Source organism: Tursiops truncatus, chromosome X, assembly GCF_011762595.2.
Source record: "Tursiops truncatus isolate mTurTru1 chromosome X, mTurTru1.mat.Y, whole genome shotgun sequence".
NCBI classification, from domain to species: Eukaryota; Metazoa; Chordata; class Mammalia; order Artiodactyla; family Delphinidae; genus Tursiops; species Tursiops truncatus.
This window is the reverse complement of record NC_047055.1, coordinates 107,040,806-107,063,873: the sequence shown is the minus strand read 5'-3', so window position 1 is coordinate 107,063,873 and position 23,068 is coordinate 107,040,806. Positions and strand designations below refer to the sequence as shown.

Here is a 23,068-nt window from a genome sequence, read left to right as displayed (position 1 = left end):
ACAAAATTGAGTTATTTGTAGTGAGGTGGATGGACCTAGAGTCTGTCATACGGAGTGAAGTAAGTCAGAAAGAGAAAAACAAATGCCATATGCTAACACATATATATGGAATCTAAAGAACAGCAACAAAAGTGGTTCTGAAGAACCTAGGGGTAGGACAGGAATAAAGATGCAGTACTTTTACTAGAAGAAGGGGGAAATGGATAACTTACCAGGCAAAAACAGCATTCTTAGTAGTCTCAACATATAGTTACTGTCTCAGTACTCAATGGACAATTTAAATCCTTTTGGCAGTCTTCACTTTCATGTATTATCAACAGTACCTTCCTTTGTGGTGAGGGTACGCACTCATTCACATAGTATATTACCTGTTTGCTAACTGGAACAATAACAGGTAACGTCTAACAAGCTAAGTAAATGTAGCATCAGCTTGAAGCCTATTTTGTCTTGTAAGTCTTGTTGCCATCTCAAACCTGTAACTCCAGTTGTCCTGTAGCACAGACACTGTCCCACGAGCTTTACGTACAACTTCTTTATTCCTTTTGGAAAATTCTATTAATTTGGTATGAGGCCTGAAAGGCTGCACCATTTACTCATGGATATGAAGGCAAAGTGTAGAAAAATCAGGATCACATCCAGATAGTCCAACACAAGATTCTATACCCTCAGCCAATATGCTTTGCTGGCATATTTGCCCCAGATCACCTTTAATCTCTTTTATGGTAATGATCTCATGTTGTTGCAAAGTTTTCTCAACATCTGAAAAACCAATGTCATCTTATCTTTAGGCCTGAATTTTACTAACTTAGGTCACATCAATGGGAGCTGTTAAAAAAGTGTTTTCTTATTGACTTTTTGATAGGCCTGTTCGCCCTATAATCTGGTGACACACATTTGTTTATGCCAAGTTTTGGAAAACTACTCTATTTCTACCTCCTGCAGCATTAACAAAGTTTGTTCTTTTCTCTTTAATATCTTTCTTACTAGATTTCTTTTCTCTTGACTGAAATTTCTACCCACATAGGCTTAGCTAAAATCCTTTTTTAGGCACTTTTCTTACTACCTGTGAAAGTAATGTGTACTCCCTCTTTCTAACTGGAAACCATCCATCTGGAAGTTTCGAAGCTCGAGTATTTTAATGGTGGAAACTTTTTTACAGTGTAAGCGTATCTTTGCTGATACAGGTGATTGGTTATTTCAGGCACTGATGATTTGAAAAGCAAGTGGTGGAAATAACATTCAACATTTTAAAATGGTACCTTTACCTAATATTTGAATTGTATTTATGAATTCTAACTGTATATTGTAATTAAGGTAAAACAAACATTTCATTATTTTTTAATTAAAAAAAAAAACTTTTTAAAGTTTATAAAAATGAAAACCCAAATACCAGGGGTCTCAACAGAAGGGCTAGGAGTAAAATAAAAAATACATTCTTTATTCAACCTAAGTTTATAGGGGAATAAACCACACCCTACTTGTTTACCACAGAACTTTATCACCTACATTAACCTGAATCAGATTTCAGCTACATGTGATAGTTTTTAAGTTATAAGTAGTAGTAGTAAAGGACCTGTGTAGTCCACGGAAAGTTCTGGGTTGCATTAAAATTGCCTCAAATAAAATCAGAAGATAAACTGTATTGAAATTGTCCTTCTGGATGTCAATTTGACCCATCAGAAAGTGATCATGGATAGTGTGCAAAAGCTAAAAAATCAGCATGTAAAGTAGTTTGGGATCTGGGCGGGGGGGGTTTCTTTGTGATACTATTCATTATTCAATAAATATTTATTGAGTAGCTATAGGTGCTCACATAGTAAGGGGGTGACATCAGAGCAAAGTTAAAAAACAGACCTGAGAAAGGGAGAAAATGGGGAAGAGCCAGCCCTGTCTTTGCATTAGAATGAGCCCTGGGTACTATGAATTTAATAAAACACACAGAAAAATGTAGAACCACATCCAGATTTAAGGAAAACACAATGATTGGGCCTTTCCTAAGTAATCGGCAAGATACACCCTGTATTCATTATTTTCAGGGGTGCCTGTCTTTGTCAGTCCAAAGGATACTAAACCATAAGAGACAGTGATGCCTCCAGATAAACTGTAGTTAGAAGATGGGTTCAAGAAGCAATTGCCTGCTTGAAATATTCATGATTAGAAAGACTATCTATACTTTTAGATTTTTATCTGGACTTCAATGAAACGGGTACAATACTATAAAGGGTATTTCTTTTTTTACTCATAAGACCTTTACTGATGAATTGTTAGTACCAAGGAATTATTCCTTTTCTTGGTAAGCTACTTCTACAGCCTACAATCGATCCAAGGGACATATTTTGCTGACTGGTGCATTATTTTCTCATGTAGTGTTAGATTAAAAAATGCTTTTAAAGGTTTTTCTTTTTTTCCATTATTATTTCATGTTCAGTTACATTGCTTTGGGAATATATTTCACAAAAGGATAGTTGATATTCAGAATCTTATTTGTGCATGTAAGAATTTTTACTCCCAGCAGGGCAAAAAAGGAAAATCATTTGTGTAGATATAGCCTGTCAGTGTCATAAACCTGGCACTAGGTGCTATGATAGATTATATATAGAGTCTCTGGAGCTAGCCTGCTTGGGTTCAAATTCTAGCACATTAGAAAAGTTATTTTCTCATGACATTTTTCTCATCTGTAAGATCAGGAAAACAATAGTACCTGCCTCATAGGCTTATTTTAAGTAGTCAATACATGTTAGCATTATATAGTACTGTGGCATTTTCTTGTGGTTCTACATTTTTCCAAGTCAATCTTTAAAATTCAGTGGATTAAGTAGGAAAAGATTTATTTCTCATCAGATTAGATCTCCTCTGTGTCATGGCTGTTATATCACATTACTTTCCCTGTTTTGTTTTTAAGGTAGGATAGTTACTTTGACTTTACATTTATTTGGAATAACGTAAAAGTATTCATATTGACAAATGTTAGGTATCTGTTTACATGTAGTGTCCTTTTGGATGTCAATATGATCCAGTAGGGAAGTAGTCGTGGATGGTGTTTGAATGAATATATTCATTCATTTATAAGATCATGCACTGAAATGTGCTAATACTAAGAGGGATGAAAAGAGAGAAAAATGTCCAGAATCTTACTATCTAGTAGAAGAGATAAGAATATTAGGCAAATAACTACTGAAATTATTTTACAGATGATAAACAGTAAAGCTATGATATGTGTATTAATAGCAGTACTTGATAAATATTAATTTATTCTAAAATTTAGAAAATCTTATTTCCATGACAGATTGGAGATTCCGTAATTCATTTGGGAGATAGAGGTTTTATTCTCATCTCAGCGGACTAAAATCAATCTAACATGAGGGTTAGATTTTAAAGTCTGTGAACATGATATCATTTGAAGTCAAAATTACCTGTGATCAATCTCAAGATTGTAAGGGTTGGTTTTGTCTAAACACTCCATCTCATTGACAGTTTTTCATCCAGTTTTAGAAGATCTCTCTTTCCTCAGTTCGGCAACAGATTAAGCAGTTGCCTTATATTTAAAAGTCATACTGTATGAAAAATATGTATTTTTAAACACTGGAATCACTCTCATAACAGAAGTTTACACAAGTAAAGGAATTCAGAGATGGGGTGAGGTGGATTAAAGGAAGAGCAGATTTATAACTCCTACTACACCTTTATTCTGTGGCACATTTGGATGAATAGAATTACTAAAAGAATCACTGGCACTATCTTTCTCTCTCTCTCATCCCTCAATTCCTCTCAATTGTCCTGAGTGTACATACTTGAATTAGTACGATTTAAATGCATGTTTGTTGTGCTCCAACAGCATAAGGACAAATACACATAGCATGGAATAGATGCACAGCGTGCTGAGGGATTCATCCAGACCAATTGTACTGCCTCAACTTCATAATCCATTTAATTTGCTTTATACACATGAAAGTATATACTACTAAACAAGTATTTACTTCATCGTTTGGATGCAGTGGTAAGCTCTGAAATGTAAATTTCTTCTTCCCCTTCATCATAACACCCCTAAATTCTAGTGCAGGTCTGAAAGAGACCCGAAATCTAGTGGGAAGCCCAGAAATGGCTGAACTAGCCCGATTACACTCCATTGAAGAGAATCCCCTCTTCCTTGCATTAAAATTATTAATTTGGGCATTTCTTAGGAGAACTATGCTAGGGACAGATAGTGAACAACAGAAACTATCCTTACCAATCTGTACACTTAGTTGTATCATGTACGTGAGATATACGTGTGTAGTTTGTCTTAGGCATTTCAATTAATACATGGAGCAGCCAGCCTTTAGCACATTAGCCTTGATCTGTTTCTTTTCTGAGTTACTTAAGAAATATAACAAAGAAATGATGAGACAATATGATAACAATAATTTATGGGGGGAAAGTACATGAATGTACTACTAGATTCTTTAGTTTAGCTAGTTTCATTTAGTTATTATAAATGGCATCTGAAAGTTCATGTTCAGCTTGCAAATTCAGGTCATGGGTATATGGATGTTCCCCATACAGTTCTTTCAATTTACCTGTCTTTAACTTTTCATAATAAAATACTGAGAAGAAAAGTACTCAAAGCTTAGGCTTTGAAAATAGATCTTTTCATATATTCATTTCATAATCATTTGTAGACTACTTACTACATGTACTTGGATAGGTGCTATGGACAGACTTGAATTCAACATGGTATCTGCCTTTAGGAACTATATCAATTATCTGTTGCTGCAACAATGCTTCATAACCAACTTGGTGGCATGCAACCACAGGCATTTATTTTCATATTCATGGGTACAAAGGTTGATTGCTAATTGGATGCTCTCTCCTGACTGCTTCAAATTGCAAATTCTGCTGGATATGGTTCCTTGCTCCATTTTACTCAATGTATGTTTATTCTGAGATCCAGTCTCTTCTCATTATGATGGCAGAATTGCAGGAAGGTAAGCCCTACCAAAGAAGTATAGATTACATGCCTCTGTTTACATCACTTCTAAAACATACTGACCAAAACAAGTCACGTGGTTGAGCCCAAAGTCAGAGAGAGAGAAAGTAAACTCTGTCTCTAGTGGCAGGAATTGCAGAGTCACAGGGGAAAAGATGATACAAGGAGAAAAGCATTGTGACCAAACTTAAGTCTACACCAAGAGGTTTGGAGGTTAGTTCTTAACAAAGCAGATAAAATATTGCACTGCTGGCTAATTGCTCCATTTGTTCAAAGGATAAACGAATACTATTGAGTACTAATCTGTGGGTCCATTTTCCATATTCAGTGATATTCTAACCTTAGATCATTTGAGGGCTGCATATACTAGTCCACCTTATTATCAGACTACATTATAACATAGGATAAAAACAATTCAAGAAGCCCTTGTTATTATTTCTAAGATTCTTTTCTAGACATATGCTAACAGTGATAATTAATGTCTACCTCCCTTCTCTCAATATAGTGAAATGCAAGGATATTTTAATTTTTATATCAACTACTTCTTTAGCAGTATATCTACGAGTCTTAAATTACAGACTTTAATTTCTGAACAATTTTTAGGAATAAGCTGAATTTTCCTTGTGCTTTAATGATTTACATCTATTTAAAATTAAACCCTTGTTGTATAGATCAACATTGAAGGAAATCAACCATAATATTTAATAATTAAAAATAATGCAGGGGGGCTTCCCTGGTGGCGCAGTGGTTGGGAGTCCGCCTGCCAATGCAGGGGACGCGGGTTCGTGCCCTGGTCCGGGAGGATCGCACATGCCGCGGAGCGGCTGGGCCCGTGAGCCATGGCCGCTGAGCCTGCGCGTCCGGAGCCTGTGCTCCGCAACGGGAGAGGCCACAACAGTGAGAGGCCCGTGTACCGCAAAAAATAATAATAATAATAATAATAATGCAGGGGTGTAAGATCTTTATTGCTTGCAGAACTTTAAAAATCTATTAATTTCCCATTAGTTGCAGCATAATGACCCAACTCCTTAAATGAAAAAGAAACTAAACTTCTTGAACCAAATTTTGTGATAGAGACCCAGCATGTGCTATTAAACTTTGTCTCAATGATTTTATTTTATTTTATGATATAACCAATTCACTGGATTGGAAAAGTAGAAAATATTTCATTTGGTTCCTAAATAAAGGATAATGGGGCTTCCCTGGTGGCGCAGTGGTTGAGAGTCCACCTGCTGATGCAGGGGACACGGGTTCGTGCCCCGGTCCGGGAAGATCCCACATGCCGCAGAGCGGCTGGGCCCGTGAGCCATGGCCGCTGAGCCTGCGCATCCGGAGCCTGTACTCCGCAACGGGAGAGGCCACAACAGTGAGAGGCCCACGTACCGCAAAAAAAAAAAAAAAAAAAAAGGATAATGAAGGTCATAAAACATTTACTAAAATGAATAAATTGCTATTATGATAAAGCATGTAAATAAGTCACCAACTAAAATCAATCTCTTCATATATATCAAAAGAGAGGGGGAAAAATATATGTGTATATATAGATCTCTCTCTCACTCTTTCTCTCTCTCTCTATATATATATATGAATGCATGCGATTTACAATGACTGATTATTTTATATAATTAATTTACTGCCCCTAACTCATATATAGATTAACCTATTCTTATGTCCTTAAATGTTTAAATGCAAATTTAAATATATATATTTATAAATATAGTATCTTTTACTATATCTTTAAATGCAACTTCAAAGGCAAAAAAGAGTTATAACCATATGCCAATCAGAATGCAGAAAACTAAGATGCCTGACAATTTCAACGACTGTTGAGGCTGTAGAGTAACCGGAGCATTCATATCCTGCGGCTCGGAGTTTATATTGGTACAATTGCTTTGCAGATCTCCTTGGCACTATCTTCTAGATCTGAACACATGTATACTCTATGACACAGGAATTCAACTCCTAAGTACATAACCCAAAGGAATGTATGTATGTATACAAAGGTGTTCAGAGCAGTATTATTCATATGATCTCTAAATTGGAAGCAATCTAAATGCACATCAACTCTAGAAAGAATAAACAAATTGAGGAATATTCACAACTGAACTCTATATGGCAGTGAGAAGAATTAAATTACTGCCATGTTCCATAACATGCATGAGCATCAACATAATATTTAGCAAAAGAAGCTGGGCAAAGAGTATACACCATATAATTGTAATTATGTAGAGGTCAAGACAAGGCGACACTAAGGTGCTAGAAATCAGGATGTTTACTTTCATAATGGCACTTAGTAGAAGTGGGCATGAGTGGGGCCTCAGAGGTGTTGGTAATGTTGTACTTTTTGATCTGAGTGGTGTTATATGGAGGTGTTTACTTAGTGCAATCGTACCATGCTGTACCATTAAGGTTTGTGTACTTTTCTGCATGTTATATTTTCGATAGCGTATTGAAGTATAATTGATATACAAACTGCACATACTTAATGTTTATAATTTGGTAAATTTGGACATAGGCAAACACTTGTGATACCATCAGCACAATCAAGATAATACACCTATCCAACACCTCCCAGAGTTTTCTTGTGTCTTTTTTGTTTTTTGAGTGTTATATTTTTGCAAAACATTCACTTTTAGAAAGCACATCTGATCTCTCAATATGATGACTTCCTGTCACCCTTATTTTTGACAATTTCTGAAACAGTTGCTTAATGACCCTGACACATTCTTATAACTTCCCATTATTTTTCATGCTTCAAATCATGAAGGAATTATTGTAATCTTTTCAGGTCCCTCATCCAGTTCACTTACTATTAATCCTTTTGTGGGGATCAGACAGGAGACCTTAGGGAATTTATAGAGCCTCTTTTCATTCTTCTATCTGCTAAAAGAAACTTTACGTCACAAACCTTGATTACTGATTCTCTCCATGACATTTAAAATGATGTATTTCACAGGAACTTTGTCGGCTACCACGTTTCTGCCCAAAGTAATTTACAGCAGCCTTACAGCAGCCATGGAAATTTTGATAGATTGGAGACCTTCTGTCCCAAACCACATGCTTCTTGAAACGGCCGGAATTTTAAATAGTGTGAGGTTATTCCTAATCCTGGCAATAATACCTAAGAATAACGAAAGGCTTAATGGGTTGATCTATTAAGTTCATTTTTCAAATCAAAGGTTAAATTTTTTTTTTCTTTCCTTGAGAAATCAAGGTTAGGTCTGTCTCCAGGCATGCATTAAGCAATTAACATGAGTTCCTAGGAATGGAAGGCCTCCTAAGGTAAGCACAGGGCAGACTCATTCACTTGGAAAGCCCTTTAACAAAGGAATTGCTTCCTCATGAGCAGTATTAAAGCAACCTCCCAATACTAAAGCATGTTAAGCTACCTTGTGGGCATTTTGCCAAATCTTTAAGCTGCATTACAGGCTTTTTGTATAAAATGTGTTTTTCTCTGAAATAGCTCAAACACTCTCTTCTCTCTCGCTTTTTTTTTTCTCTATTCCTTACACACGCCATCAAAGTTACCCAACTTAGAACATTAATTTCTTTTTTAGCTCTTGTGCAGTTTCACACAGGGAGCTATTGACAAGCAAGAAATGTGATGATGGGGCAGAGTTCTTTTGCGACTAGAAGAGGTGAAATCCCTGTAAAATGCAGAAGACTTGTCAAAATTGTTCTTTTTGTCTTATACTAAAATATAGCTTGTAGAATAAAGAGCATCCACACACAGAAGAAGATAAACAGCATGACTTAGGCGTAAAGCAAATTTAATCATGAATTCCAGGAAATTACTTCAAGTATTATTGCTAGATTCATTGGTTTCAAGTGGCCAGATGTGCTGTGTAGGGTGATACATTTGACTGTTACTTGTGCCCTCTAAATCTGTTGTACCTTTCTTCCTGGTTATATAGCGCAACCCAACTGAGACCACAGTGCCCAGCCTCCTTTGTAGCTACGTATGGTCACTCAACTAAATTCTTGCTAATAAAATATGAGCACAAGCAATTTTTGCTTGATCTGGATTTCTCTATTTCCTCTTCACACAAGCTAGAAGCCAAACAAGGCAGGGGACAACTATGACCCTGCAGAGGAAGGCTGTATGCTAGGGGATAGCGAAGCACCAACATGGACAGCACTGTTACCACTGAATATCTTGTTGTCATTAAGCCACACCTCCAGTCTGGATGTCGAACTTGCATGAGAAAGAAATATACTTCCATCCATTTTTAGTCATTGTATGTTTTTATCTTTGTTATTGAAGCTAATATTTACCAGATAGGGTTATATTTGTTCTTGATTAATAATTTTTAGTATGCTTTCAACTTATTAAAAGAATATGCAACAAATACTTGATGATTTTCATAATAAAAATATTTTGTATTTCCACAAGATATTTCTTTTATCAGGACCCTTCTCCATATTCTATTATATGAGAGTCACAACAATCCTGTGGCAGCAGTTAAGATGATTCATTTTCCCTATTTCACAAACAAGGAAACAAGGTCATTGGCAAGTGGACCTTGATCTTTCCAAATTATCTCAGGAAACTATACAAGTTCAGAGGAAATATAGTTTGATCACTATATATTAAAGTCAATTCACAATACTATATTGAATGAAAATTCACAATTTTAAGAAGGTGCCTTACTCTCTTGGAGAACTTAATAAATATAGCTTTTTATTTTACTACACTTAACAAATGTACCTCTTTAATAAAATAAAAGCATAATTTTTTCAATTAAGTACATTTTCAAGTTAAATGTTTAAAGTATCAAGAAATCTATTTACTGTCTTTTTCTATTTATAAATGTAGCAAATTTGAAAATATAAAGATGTTAAAAATGACTCATAGTCCCAAATACTCCAAATTAAACATTATTAATCTTCACTGAAATTATTTTAGTAATTTTATAAAAATCTGTCTTCATTAATTTTTAAATGACATACACTTGTTTATTGTAAAATTAAGTAACAGACGAAAGAAGAATCTAAAAATTACGTATAAGTCCAAGACTCAGAGTTAACTACTATTAACATATGTGTATACTTTTTTACAAAAATAAAAAATACTGTTTTAAACATTTTCATTTAATGATAATAGCTGACATTCATGAACCCTACCAGGGCCAGGCACTGGACTACAAATGTTCCACCCATTACCTTGTATAATATTCAGTAGAAGCCTGTAGATAAGGCTATAGCCTGTAGATGGCTATAATTATCACCATCTTTAAACAACAAGCAACTGAGACTTGGGTACCCTAAACAACTTATGCCTCATAAGGAAGGTGTGAAAGCAGTTAGTGGTGTCACAGGTTGTCTGTATTCAAAACCTGCACTCCAAACATTTTGCTATGTTATTTGAATATCAAGAAACGCGAGGCAGCAATGTATTCCGTCTTAAGGGCGCAGCACAGTTTTCTCAATCAATCTTTTACTTTTGGGTCCTTAAGTTCTTTCCTAATATTAACAGCATGTATTTGTTAGTAAATCTTTGTACATGGACATATCCATAATGATTTTTTTGGAGTAATTTTATAGAAGTGGAGTTGCTGATCAGGGCCTGTTTTAAGGATTTTGAATATACTGACAGTTGAAACTCTAGGAGTTTGTACTAATTTCCCCACAATATGTGGGAACAACCAAATATTCTTTGTGGAGACAAGACTCAGTATTAACATTATTTTTTTTTTTTTTTTACGTATTTGACAATATGAGAAATGGTTTATTTTAAAATATGAATTTCTACAACTATTGAGGTACAGTTTCTAAAATATGCTTATTGATGATTTCTGTTTTATTTCTGCTGATTTGGCACATTTATGCCTTTTAATTAATTTTCTACTTCATGTTCATACTTTAAACTCTTTTCATACATTAAAGACATTAACACATTGTGTGACATAAATATGGCAAATACTTTTGATCACACTGCCAATAACCTTCAGCTCTTTTGCTGGCGTATTGTCAGATGTACACATTCTTATGTTTCTGTAATCAAATGTATGAAGTAAATTCATTTGTTGTTGGCTTTCGAAACCACCTATCTCACCAGTGGCTTTGATGACTAAATCTGCAGTTTTAATAACTTTACTGTGGTATGCTTAACATACAATAAACATTACATATTTAAATGATAAAGTTTGAATGAGTTCTGATATAAGTATATACCTATAAAACCATCACCATAAATAAGATAATGAACATCACCTCTAAAAGTTACTTAATGTTCCTTTGTACTTCCTTTCTTCTGCCCCTCACTTTCTATGCCCTCATTCCCAGGCAAGTACTGACCTGCTTTCTGTCACTGTAGATTAGTTTGCCTTTTCTAGAATTTTTCTATAAATGGAAACAGAGTACACATTCTTCTTGTCTACTTTTTCTAACTCATCGTAATTATTTTGAGAGTCATCAGTGTTTCTGAATGTTTATTGCTTTTTATTGCTGAGTAGTATTCTATTGACTGGTATACCACAATTTGTTTATTCATTCACCTGTTAATGGAAATTTGGATTATTTCCAGTCTGAGAGTGATACAAATAAAGCTGTTGTGAACATTCATGTGTAAGTCTTTATATGCATATTCAATTTCTCTTCTAGAAGTGGAATGGCTGGATCCTATGGTATGTGTATTTTTAACTTTCTAAAAAACTTCCAAACCATTTTCCAAAGTGGTTGTACTATCTTACATTCCTATCAGCAGTTAATTCAAGTTCCATTAGTTCTGGTCCAGAGATAAGATGGCAGAGTAGAAGGATGTGAGCTTACCTCTTCTTACAGAAACATGAAAATAACAACTAACTGCTGAACAACCATCGAAAAAAAATTCTGGAACCTACCAAAAAAGATACCCTACATCCAAAGAGAAGAAGCCACAACAAGATGGGAGGAGGGGCACAAGCACGATAAAATCAGATCCCATACACGCTGCTAGGCGACCCACAAACTGGAAAATAATTATACCAAAGAAGTCCTCCCACATGGGGCCAAAGTTCTGAGCCCCATGTCAGGCTCCCCAGCCTGGGAGTCTGGCAACCGGAGGAGAAGCTCCCAGAGAATCTGGCTTTGAAGCCCAGCGGAGTTTGATCGAAGGAATTCCACAGGACGGGGAAACAGAAACTCCACTCTTGGAGGGTGCACATAGGGCCTCATGCAGACCAGGACCCAGGGAAAAAAGCGATGACCTCGTAAGAGTCTGGGCCAGACTTACCTGCTAGTATTGGAGGGTCTCCTGTGGAGGCGGGGGCATGGGTGTGGCTCACTGTGGGGACAAGGACACTGGTGGTGGTAGTTCTGGGGAGTACGCATTTGCATGAGCCCTCTAGGAGTCCACCAGCTTTGCAACAAATGCTAAAGGAACTTCTCTTTAGCAGACAAGAAAAGGCCACGACTAGAAATAAGAAAATTATGAATGAGGAAGCTCACCAGTAAAGGCAAGCATACAGTAAAGATAGGAAATCATCTGCATACAATATGATATCAAAACTAGCAAATGTGAGAAGAGAAGAGCACAAATGTAGGATATTGGAAATGCATTTGAAATTCAAAGACCAGCAACTTAAAACAATCTTGTTTATATACAGTCTGCTATATCAAAACCTCATGGTAACTGCAAACAGAAAATTTACAATACATACACACACAAAAAAGAAAAGGGAATCCAAACACAACACTAAAGTTAGTCATCAAATCACAGCAGAAGAGAACAAAAGAGGAAGGGAAGAAAAAACACCTGCAAAAACAAATCCAAAACAATAAACAAAATAGCAATAAGGACATACATATCCATAATTACCTTAAACGTAAACAGATTAAATGCTCCAACCAAAAGACATAGACTGGCTGAATGGATACATAAATATGACCTGTATATATGCTGTCTACAAGAGACCCACTTCAGATTTAGAGACACATACAGACTGAAAGTGAGGGGATGGAAAAAGGTATTCCATGCAAATGGAAATCAAAGGAAAGCTGAAGGAGCAACACTCATATCAGACAAAATAAACTTTAAAATAAAAAGAATATTACAAAAGACAAAGAAGGACACTACATAATGATCAAGGGATCAATCCAAGAAGAAACTATAACAATTGCAAATATATATGCAGCCAACATAGGAGCACCTCAATATATAAGGCAAATACTAACAGCCAAAAAAAGGAGAAAACAACAGTAATACAATAATAGTGGGGGACTTTAACACCTCAGTTTCATCAATGGGCAGATCATCCATAAAGAAAATCAGTAAGGACACACAGGCCTTAAATGACACATTAGACCAGATGGATTTAATTGATATTTATAGAGCATTCCATCCAAAAGCAGCAGAACACACATTTTCTCAAGTGCACACGGAACATTCTCCAGGACTGATCACATGCTGAGCCACAAGCGAGCCTTGGTAAATTTAAGAAAATTGAAATCACATCAAGCATCTTTTCTGATCACAATGCTATGAGATTTGAAATTAACTACAAGAAAAAAATGGTAAAAAACACAAACACCTGGAGGATAAACAATATGCTACTAAACAGCCAATGGATCATCACTGAAGAAATCAAACAATACCTAGAGACAAATGAAAATGAAAGGACGATGATCCAAAACCTATGGGATGCAGGAAAACTAGTTCTAAGAGGAAAGATTATAGCAATCGATCTTACCTCAGGAAACAAAGAAAAATCTCAAACAACCTAACCTTACACCTAAAGCAACTAGAGAAAGAAAAACAAACAAAACTCAAAGTTAGTAGGAGGAAAGAATTCATAAAGATCAGAGCAGAAATAAATGAAATGAGATGAAGAAAACAATAGAAAAGATAGATGAAACCAAAAGCTGGTTCTTTGAGAAGATAAACAAAATTGATAAACCATTAGCCAGACTTATCAAGAAAAAAAGGGAAAAGACTCAAATCAGCAGAATTAGAAATGAGAAAGGAGAAATACCAACTAACACGGCAGAAATACAAAGTATCATGTGACATTACTAGAAGCAACTATATGCCAATAAAATGGACAACCTGGAAGAAATGGAGAAATTCTTAGAAAAGCACAACCTTCCAGACTGAACCAGGAAGAAATAGAAAATATAAGACCAAACGCAAACACTGAAATTGAAACTGTGATTAAAAATCTTCCAACAAACAAGAGCCCAGGACCAGATGCCTTCACAGGTGAACTCTATGAAACATTTAGAGAAGAGCTAACACCCATCCTTCTCAAACTCTTCCAAAATAGAGCAGGGGGAAGAAATTTCCCAAACTTATTCTAAAAGGCCACCATCACCCAGATACAAAACCAGAGCAACATGTCACAAAAAAAGAAAATTATAGGCCAATATCACTGATGAACATAGATGCAAAAATCCTCAACAAAATACTAGCAAACAGAATCCAACAGCACATTAAAAGGATCACACACCATGATCAAGTGGGGTTTACCCCAGGAATGCAAGGATTCTTCAATATATGCAAATCAATGTAAAAAACCATATTAACAAATTGAAGGATAAAAACCATATGATCATCTCAATAGATGCAGAAAAGCTTCTAACAAAATTCAACCCATTTATGATAAAAACCCTCCAGAAAGTAGGCATAGAGGGAACTTACCTCAACATAATAAAGGCCATATATGACAAACCCACAGCCAACATCAACCTCAATTGTGAAAAAATGGAACCATTTCCACTAAGATCAGGAACAAGACAAAGTTGCCTACTCTCACCACTATTATTCAACATAGTCTTAGAAGTTTTAGCCACAGTAGTCAGAGAAGAAATAAAAGGACTCCAAATTAGAGAAGAAGAAGTAAAACTGTCACTGTTTGGATATGACATGATGCTCTACATAGAGAATCCTAAAGATGCTACGAGAAAACTACTAGAGCTAATAAATGAATTTGGTAAAGTAGCAGGATACAAAATTAATGCACAGAAATCTATTGCATTCCTATACACTAATGATGAAAAATCTGAAAGTGAAGTTAAGAAAACACTCCCACTCACCATTGCAACAAAAAGAATAAAATATCTTGGAATAAACCTACCTATGGAGACATAAGACCTGTATGCAGAAAATTATAAGACACTGATGAAAGAAATTAAAGATGATACAAATAGATGGAGAGATATACCATGTCCTTGGATAAGAAGAATCAACATTGTGAAAATGATGCTACTACCCAAAGCAATCTACAGATTCAATGCAATCCCTATCAAACTACCACTGGCATTTTTCACAGAACTAGAACAAAAAATTTCACAATTTCTATGGAAACACAAAAGACCCCGAATAGCCAAAGTAGTCTTGAGAAAGAAAACCGGAGCTGGAGGAGTCAGTCTCCCTGATTTAGACTATACAACAAAGCTAGAGTGATCAAAACAGTATGGTACTGGCACACAAGCACAAATATAGATCAATGAAACAGGATAGAAAATCCAGAGATAAACACACACACATATGGTCACCTTATCTTTGATAAAGGAGGCAAGAATATACAGTGGAGAAAAGACAGCCTCTTCAATAAGTGGTGCTGGGAGAACTGGACAGCTACATGTACAAGAATGAAATTAGAACACTCCCTAACACCATACACAAAAATAAACTCAAAATGGATTAAAGACCTAAATGTAAGGCCAGACACCATCAAACTCTTAGAGGAAAACACAGGCAGAACACTCTATAACATAAATCACAGCAAGATCCTTTTTCACCCACCTCCTAGAGAAATGGACGTAAACACAGAAATAAACAAATGGGACCTAATGAAACTTAAAAGCTTCTGCACAGCAAAGGAAATGATAAACAAGATGAAAAGACAACCCTGAGAATGGGAGGAATTATTTGCAAATGAAGCAACTGACAAAGGATTAATCTCCAGAACATACAAGCAACTCATGCAGCTCAATATGAAAAAAACAAACAACGCTATCCAAAAATGGGCAGAAGACCTAAATAGACATTTCTCCAAAGAACTAATACAGATTGCCAACAGACACATGAAAGAATGCTCAACATCATTAATCATTAGAGAAATGCAAATCAAAACTACAATGCGGTATCATCTCACACTGGTCAGAATGGCCATCATCAAAAAGTCTACAAACAGTAAATGCTGGAGAGGGTATGGGTGCGCTGTTGGTGGGAATGTAAATTGATACAGCCACTATGGAGAACAGGATGGACGTTCCTTAAAATACTGAAAATAGAACTACCATAAGAGCCAGCAATCCCACTACTGGGCATATACCCTGAGAAAGCCATAATTCAAAAAGAGGCATGTAGCAAAATGTTCATTGCAGCTCTGTTTACAATAGCCAGGACATGGAAGCAACCTAAGTGTCCATCAACAGATGAATGGATAAAGAAGATGTGGCACATATATACAATGGAATATTACTCAGCCATATAAAGGAACGCAACTGAGGTATCTGAAACAAGGTGGATGGACCTAGAGACTGTCATACAGAGTGAAGTAAGTCAGAAAGAGAAAAACAAATACCATACGCTAACACACATAAAAGGAATCTAAAAAAAAAAAATGGTCATGAAAAAACTAGGGGCAACTCGGGAATAAAAATGCAGACCTACTAGAGAATAGACTTGAGGATATGGGGAGGAGCAAGGGTAAGCTGGGACAAAGTGGACATATACATGGACATATATACACTACCAAATGTAATATCGATAGCTAGTGGGAAGCAGCCGCAAAGCACAGGGAGATCAGCTTGGTGCTTTGTGACCACCTAGAGTGGTGGGATAGCGAGGGAGGAAGGGAGGGAGATGCAAGAGGGAAGAGATATGGGGACATATGTATATGTATACCTGATTCACTTTGTTATAAAGCAGAAACTAACACACCATTGTAAAGCAATTATACTCCAAAAAAGATGTTAAAAAAAATCAAAAAAAAAAAGAAAATACACCATAGACAAAAGCAACCATATAAAAAATACACCTAGAAAGAAACCATACAAAAATGTATATAATCTACATGGAGGCAACAATAAGAATTTCCTGATTGAATTAGAAAAAGAAGTCTCAACCAGAATAGTATGTTATGTGTATTCGTGAGACACAGATACTGTAAGAATATCTACTTTCCTTAATTCATTTACACACTTAGTACCTTATCCACAGCAGCTGATTACAGTCAAACATGGGCTACTGTTTCCTGTACCCAAAATCAACCATGGAAACATTACAGAAAGAACAAAGAAAAAACATTAACAAAAGCAAAAACACAAAACTAAATAATCCCTGAGGGACAATAAGTCTCCACTGAACTGGAACCTGAGTGTGGGCAGGTAGCGGGATGCCCTGAATTGGAGACAGGTCTGTAGCCTGCAAGAGAGGCAGATGACAGGGTTGACTGGAGGAAAGCCTATAACGTTGAGCCCTTGATTCTTCCACTGTGCTCTGGGACCATGAATCTCTACTGCTTCACTGAAGGAATCTGAGGCAGCATTTCAGAGCCCGCATGCCAGGAGCATGGGACACCAAAGATTGGGCTGGATGTGGCAGTATGGTCCACAGGCTGTGAAATAACCATCTGAAACTTTCTTAGTGCATGACAACTGGCCTTTTTAAGTGATCATCTTAATAGACCATCGCACACAGACTAGAAGAGAAAAGCAAGTAACACAGTAGTTGTACAAAAGGACAGAAATTCATTTCTGAACTTTTGGGCAATACCCGTGATGTCAACAAAGAGAGACCACAGTGGGAACTGTCAGGCTAAGGCGCCCCTTCACTAACTCCTCTGGGATTCTGTGGGGCATGGCTGGGGACAGGGATGGATTCATACCAGAGAAGGAAGGAATCGCAGGCCCCGCCAGCAGTCAATGTGAGGACCTTGAGTGAGACCTGACGGGCTCCAAACCACAGAAGAGTCTCGCCTCCTTTCCCCTCAGCTCATCTTACCTGCAGCAGCCATCTCTGGGAGGCTCCAGGCAGAAGAGTCCAGATGAGATGTGCCTGCACTTCACACCAGCAGTCTCAGGGAGCTGATGTCTTTGATGTGAGGCCTTGGCCTCAGGTCAGCAGACGGGAGGTACCCAGCACCTACAGGGAGTCAAGAGAAGACACTGAGAGAGGATTGAGAGCAGCATCCACCACAGAAGAGGGCGCCCCAAAGAGCCCTCACTGTCAGTCTCGGGGGACCCAGGCATGGCTGTGAGGCTCAGGGCCCCAGATACTTCCGGCTGGGGGCGCCGACAGAAATGAGAGCCAAGGTGTGACGCCTGCTGACTCAGCTCAGCAGAGGGAAAAGTCCCAGGACCTGCCAAGAGTCAATGAAAGGCCCTCGTGCCAGGCCTGCGGGAAGCTCCCCCAGAAACACCCGCCCCCCCTGCCTCCGTTCCGCCCCGCCCCGGCCCTGCCCCTGCTGTCCTCCTGGACCCCAGATGCGCAGGACCGGATGTGACGTCCTCCTAACCGCGCAGGGGCCGCGCCATTTTTGAGAGCTGCCGTTCACCGAGGGTGAGCCGCGGGAGGAGTGTCACGTCTTGTCAGGTGTCAAGGTGTGAGATGACCCCAGTTAGAAGTGCGGGGACACGCCCCCGACACCCCCAATCCCCATTCCCTCCGAAAAGAGGCGGCCACACAGGCCCCGCCCACCCCGCCCCTGCTCTCGGCCCCAGAGGCTCGGGCCTGGCTGTTAGGCCCAAAGTCCATCGCTTCCCCCGCGGGGTCTCGGGCAAGGAAGGCCTCGCTCTGAGGCTGGTGGACCCTGGCTCAGCTCAGTACAGGGAGCGCCCCAGGCCCTGTGGAGTGAAGGACGGGACCCTCGTGGGGACCGCAGGGCTCCACACCCCAGAATGGCGGCCACGCGGACCCCGCCCCTGACGTCGGCCTGGGAGCCTCCGGGCAGGTCTAAAGACTGAGGGGCTCCCTCAGTGCGAACGCGGACGGACGGACAGACGCGGGAGGCCCAGGGAGGAGGGGGCCTTGTCCTGAGGGGCTGGCCGCAGGTCAGCAGAGGGAGGATTTCCGGGGCACGGGAGGAGTCAGGGCGAGGACCGTCCTCCCCGTCGCAAGGGCACCTCAGAACCCCTCCCCTGTTGTCAGCCGCTTCCTTCTGGCCACACACGGAGGAGGGAGGGCTGCTGTCTGAGAGGGGAGGTGCAGGCCAGCAGAAGGCGCGTCCCTAAGCACTCCCAAGAGTCAGCCCAAGCCCTTGAGTGAGGGCCAGTGGGGCCGCCAGCCGCAGGGCCTCGACCTGTCTGCCGCACGCTGCAGGCCTGGTAAAACTCTGCCACGTGCGGCCGCGTGGTCACCCTCCCCGCCTCCGAATGAGACTCAAGGAGGTGCCGGCACTGGTGCGAGCAGATGGCCCTCGGGGCAAGAGAGGAGCTCCAGGCTGCACCGGCCGTCCAGGAAGGACCCCGAGTGAGGACTGAGGGAGTCACCCACCCCGAAGAGAAGGGACAAGAGAGAATGTGGCCCGTCCCCTCCTGTCAACCCTTAGACTCCCAAGAAAGTACTGTCAGGCTGAGACTGCCCGTAATTTCCTCTGCCAGGTCCGAGGGAGGTTAGAGCTTTGTTCTGAAGGGGCAGCCACCAGGCAGCAGAACGGAGGGTCCCAGGACCCTTCGGAGGTGGGCTGAACGCTCCCGCCTTTCGTCCTCCTGGGTGTCGTGGAAGATGGTGGTGTCAACTTCAGAGCAGCAGAGGGGTGGGGGTGGGGGTCTTGCCACCAACTGTCATCCTGACTCTGAATCGGAACCGAGGGGACCTACCTCTCCTGCCAGCCCCCACTGTCACCCCCGTACCGCCCAGGTAGGGTTGGCTGGCTGTGCCCCAAGGCTCACTCTACCGTCCTCCACAGGGGTCTCAGGAGACAGGCTGAGCAGGAGAACAGGAGCCCTGTGGGTCCTCGAGCAGTGCCCTCAAGGACCCTGCAGAGGCGGCCTTGGTTAAAGCCAGGGAGGAATCTCCCCGCTGAAGGTGCTCACAGCATCTCCTTGTCCTTCCCCCAGGTGCCCTCGTTCATGCCTTCCTGCGCAAACTCCTGTCTGCTGGCCCTGACCTTTGTCATCATGTGTCGAGGCCATAAGAGAAAGCGCCGTGCCCGCAGGAAACGCCACCGGGCCCGGCGGGAGACTCAGAGTCTCAAGGGTGCCCAGGCCACTGAGGCGGCGGAGGAGGCGGCGGCGGCGGTGCCGGCGCCGGCGGCAGCAGCAGCAGTGGCGCCAGCAGCGGCGCCGGCAGAAGAGATACAAGAGTCGCCATCCTCCCCAACTTCTGTTTCTTGGGGTACTCCCCCGATCTCCCCTGCTGCTGGCACTCGCCAGGAGCCTCAGGGAACCCCGGCCACTAGCTCTCGTGATGCAGGGGTTTCATGCCCAGGATCTGAAGAGGGTGCCCAGAGCCAAGATGAGAAAAGTGAAAGTCCCTCCCAGGCAGCACCTTGCACTCACAGCATATGCAGAGATCCTCTGAACAGGAAGGCCGGGACGTTGGTGCTGTTCCTGCTGGAGAAGTACAAGGCGAACGAGCCCATCCCGCAGGCAGCACTGCTGAAGGCTGTCAAAAGCAAGTACGAGAAGCACTTCCCTGAGATCCTCAGCAGAGCCTCTGAGATCATGCAGGTGGTCTTTGGCCTCGAGCTGAAGGAAGTCGACCCCAGCAGTCACTCCTACGCCTTCATCAGCAAGCTGGCCCTCCCCAGCGAGGGAAGTCCAAGTGATGAGTCGGGGCTGCCCACGTCTGGTCTCCTGATGATTCTCCTGGGCGAGATCTTCACGAAGGGCAACCGTGCCACCGAGGAGATCTGGGAATTCCTCAATGAGTTGGGTTTGTATGCTGGGATAAGGCACTCCATCTTTGGGGAGCCTACGAGGATCATCAGCAAAGATTTCGTGCAGCAGAAGTACCTGACGTACCACCAGGTGCCCAACAGGGATCCTCCATGCTATGAGTTCCTGTGGGGCCCGAGAGCCCACGCTGAAACCAGCAAGATGAAAGTGCTGGAGTTTGTGGCCAAGATCAGTGATACAGTCCCCAGTGCCTTCCCAGATCTCTATGAGGAGGTTCTGAAAGATGAGGAAGAGAGAGCAGGAGTGAGAGCCGCGGCCAGGGCTGCAGCTGTTGCTGCGGGCAGACCCCTTCCAGGGCCAAGGCCCGCAGCTCCTCCCACATGTAGCGGGGGGAGGCCGCGGGCAGTTTGCTCACTTTGTTTTGGAAGAGAGCAGTCAGGCTCCTAAATAGTGCAGAGTAGTAGGGGTGGAGGGAACAAAGTATAGATCTTATTTATCTTCCTGTTTTAAACTAGTAACTTCTATATATTATTGATTGATTGATTTAGATTTTTTCTAATGTTTTTTTCTTGTAATAGTGTGTTTTCTTAAGAATATGAATTCGTGAATGACATTGCTTGCATATTTATTGCTGTTTAAAGAGTTCTAAAGTTACAGTTTTGGTACATGTAAAAGGAATTCACGAACCATCTATATTTTCTGTATGATCCAGAAGTAGAAAACATGGCACTGCAACAGACATTGTCATGGAAATGTGAAAGGCGACCACAGAAAATATTTAGAAACAAAAAATGGAGAAAACAGAGAGTAAAAGCCATTTAACTCGTGGTTTGCCTTACTTCGTTTAAACTTTCTTTTGGTAGAAATAAAAGATACTTTGACTGATTTAGCTCATTTGTGAGTATTTGTTTCTTTTGCCCTGGTGCACTGCATATTCTCTGCTACCTACTGGATTAAAAATAAACTCTGATGGGAGGGTGGTACTTTGGGGTTCATAATAATCATATCATAACTGCCATTCATCAAAAACCCAATATTGCTTAATGAGTATGCCACTGCTTTACATGTAGTACATAACATTCCAACATTCACGCAGGATAGGATTTAGCAGACTCCCTTTACAGGTGAATAACTTGCAGATGTCTCAAGTTCACAAGACTGATTAAGTGACCTTGCTGGGTCTAGTCCCCTGGTCTGGAATAGTCTAGAGCCTACACTCTTCCACTCCTCCCAGCCTAAGCCAGACCTTACGTCTTTTAATTCAGTTTTCTTCTCACCACTCCAAAATGTATCTCATGGGATAAAAGGGGCCCTGTTCCCAAAGCACTGTTTTGGAATACAGTAACAATAACGCTGCATAAGTGAATGGTATGAATAAAAAGAAAAATTTTTGGTGACAATGGGGTCTTCTACATATGCAATCTCAGATACCCTGAAAAGATCAGCATCTCCTCATTTACTCTTCAAGTTTCTCAGGGACATAAAAGCCTTGGTTTAAGAGCTGTGTCCTCAGGTCAGTGGAGGGAGGAGTCCCAGCCTCTGATAGTTACTCAAGGTGAGGACCTTAGAACAGAAGGGGGCCCCACAAAGTCTACCCTGCTTTCTCCCTTGTGTGGCCATGCGCAGAGCTGTCTGTCTGAAGGTACCCCTTCTTTTCCTCCGGGGCAAGGGTGGAGAGGTTCTCAGGGAGGTGAGTTCCTTGGTCTTGTGGCAGCATCTCCAATTCTGCCCAAGTAGGAGATCCTAGCAGGCCTTAATTTGCTTCAGGGTGAGGACACTGGATGCCGATGAGTGGACTCCCCATAACAAAGGGGACCACACAGAGGCCCCCGGCAGGGGTAGCCAGGGAATAGGTCTCTTATCTCCCCTTCTGGTGTCTCAGGAAGGTGAAAGCCTTGGCCTGAGGCTGGCAGACAGACAGTAGGGAGGGTGGAGTCCCATATGCTACCTGAAGTCAAGGTAAGAAAACAGAGTTAGGACTGAGGGGCCACTGACTCCAGAAGAGTGGGGCCTTGTAAAGTCCTGCTCCTCAGAAGACCCCAACAGCTTTGGACAGATCTGGTTCATCCTGACTTCCAATTCAGAATTCCCAAGAAGGTAATGCCTTTGTGCTGAGGAGCACAGCTTCAGGGGAGTGGAGGCTGGAGTCCTGGGTCTGGTCAGGCATCACGATGAGGACCCTGAATGAGGAGCAAGAGGACCACTCACTCCAGAACAGAGGAGAATGCAGAGTCCCGCCCCTGAGGTCAGCCCCAGGAGGCCCAGGACAAAGCTTTCTGGCTGACCTGCCCCCTCTTTCCACTGGGGGTGGTCTCGGGGAGGCGAGGGCCTTGGTCT

General features: G+C 40.9%; 1 protein-coding gene across 1 annotated transcript; it reads left to right on the top strand.

The window, feature by feature from the left end:
• The first annotated feature begins 19,948 nt into the window (after nucleotides 1-19,948).
• LOC117310229 (melanoma-associated antigen B4-like) lies at nucleotides 19,949-21,178 on the top strand. The gene has a single exon (XM_033849333.2). It carries the CDS (start codon nucleotides 19,964-19,966, stop codon nucleotides 21,176-21,178), a length of 1,215 nt encoding a protein of 404 aa, XP_033705224.2. The 5' UTR covers nucleotides 19,949-19,963.
• Nucleotides 21,179-23,068: the final 1,890 nt, after the last annotated feature.

Coding starts and splice junctions, on each gene's coding strand:
- LOC117310229 (XM_033849333.2), top strand. CDS start 19,964: ATGCCTTCCTGCGCAAACTCCTGTCTGCTGGCCCTGACCTTTGTCATC.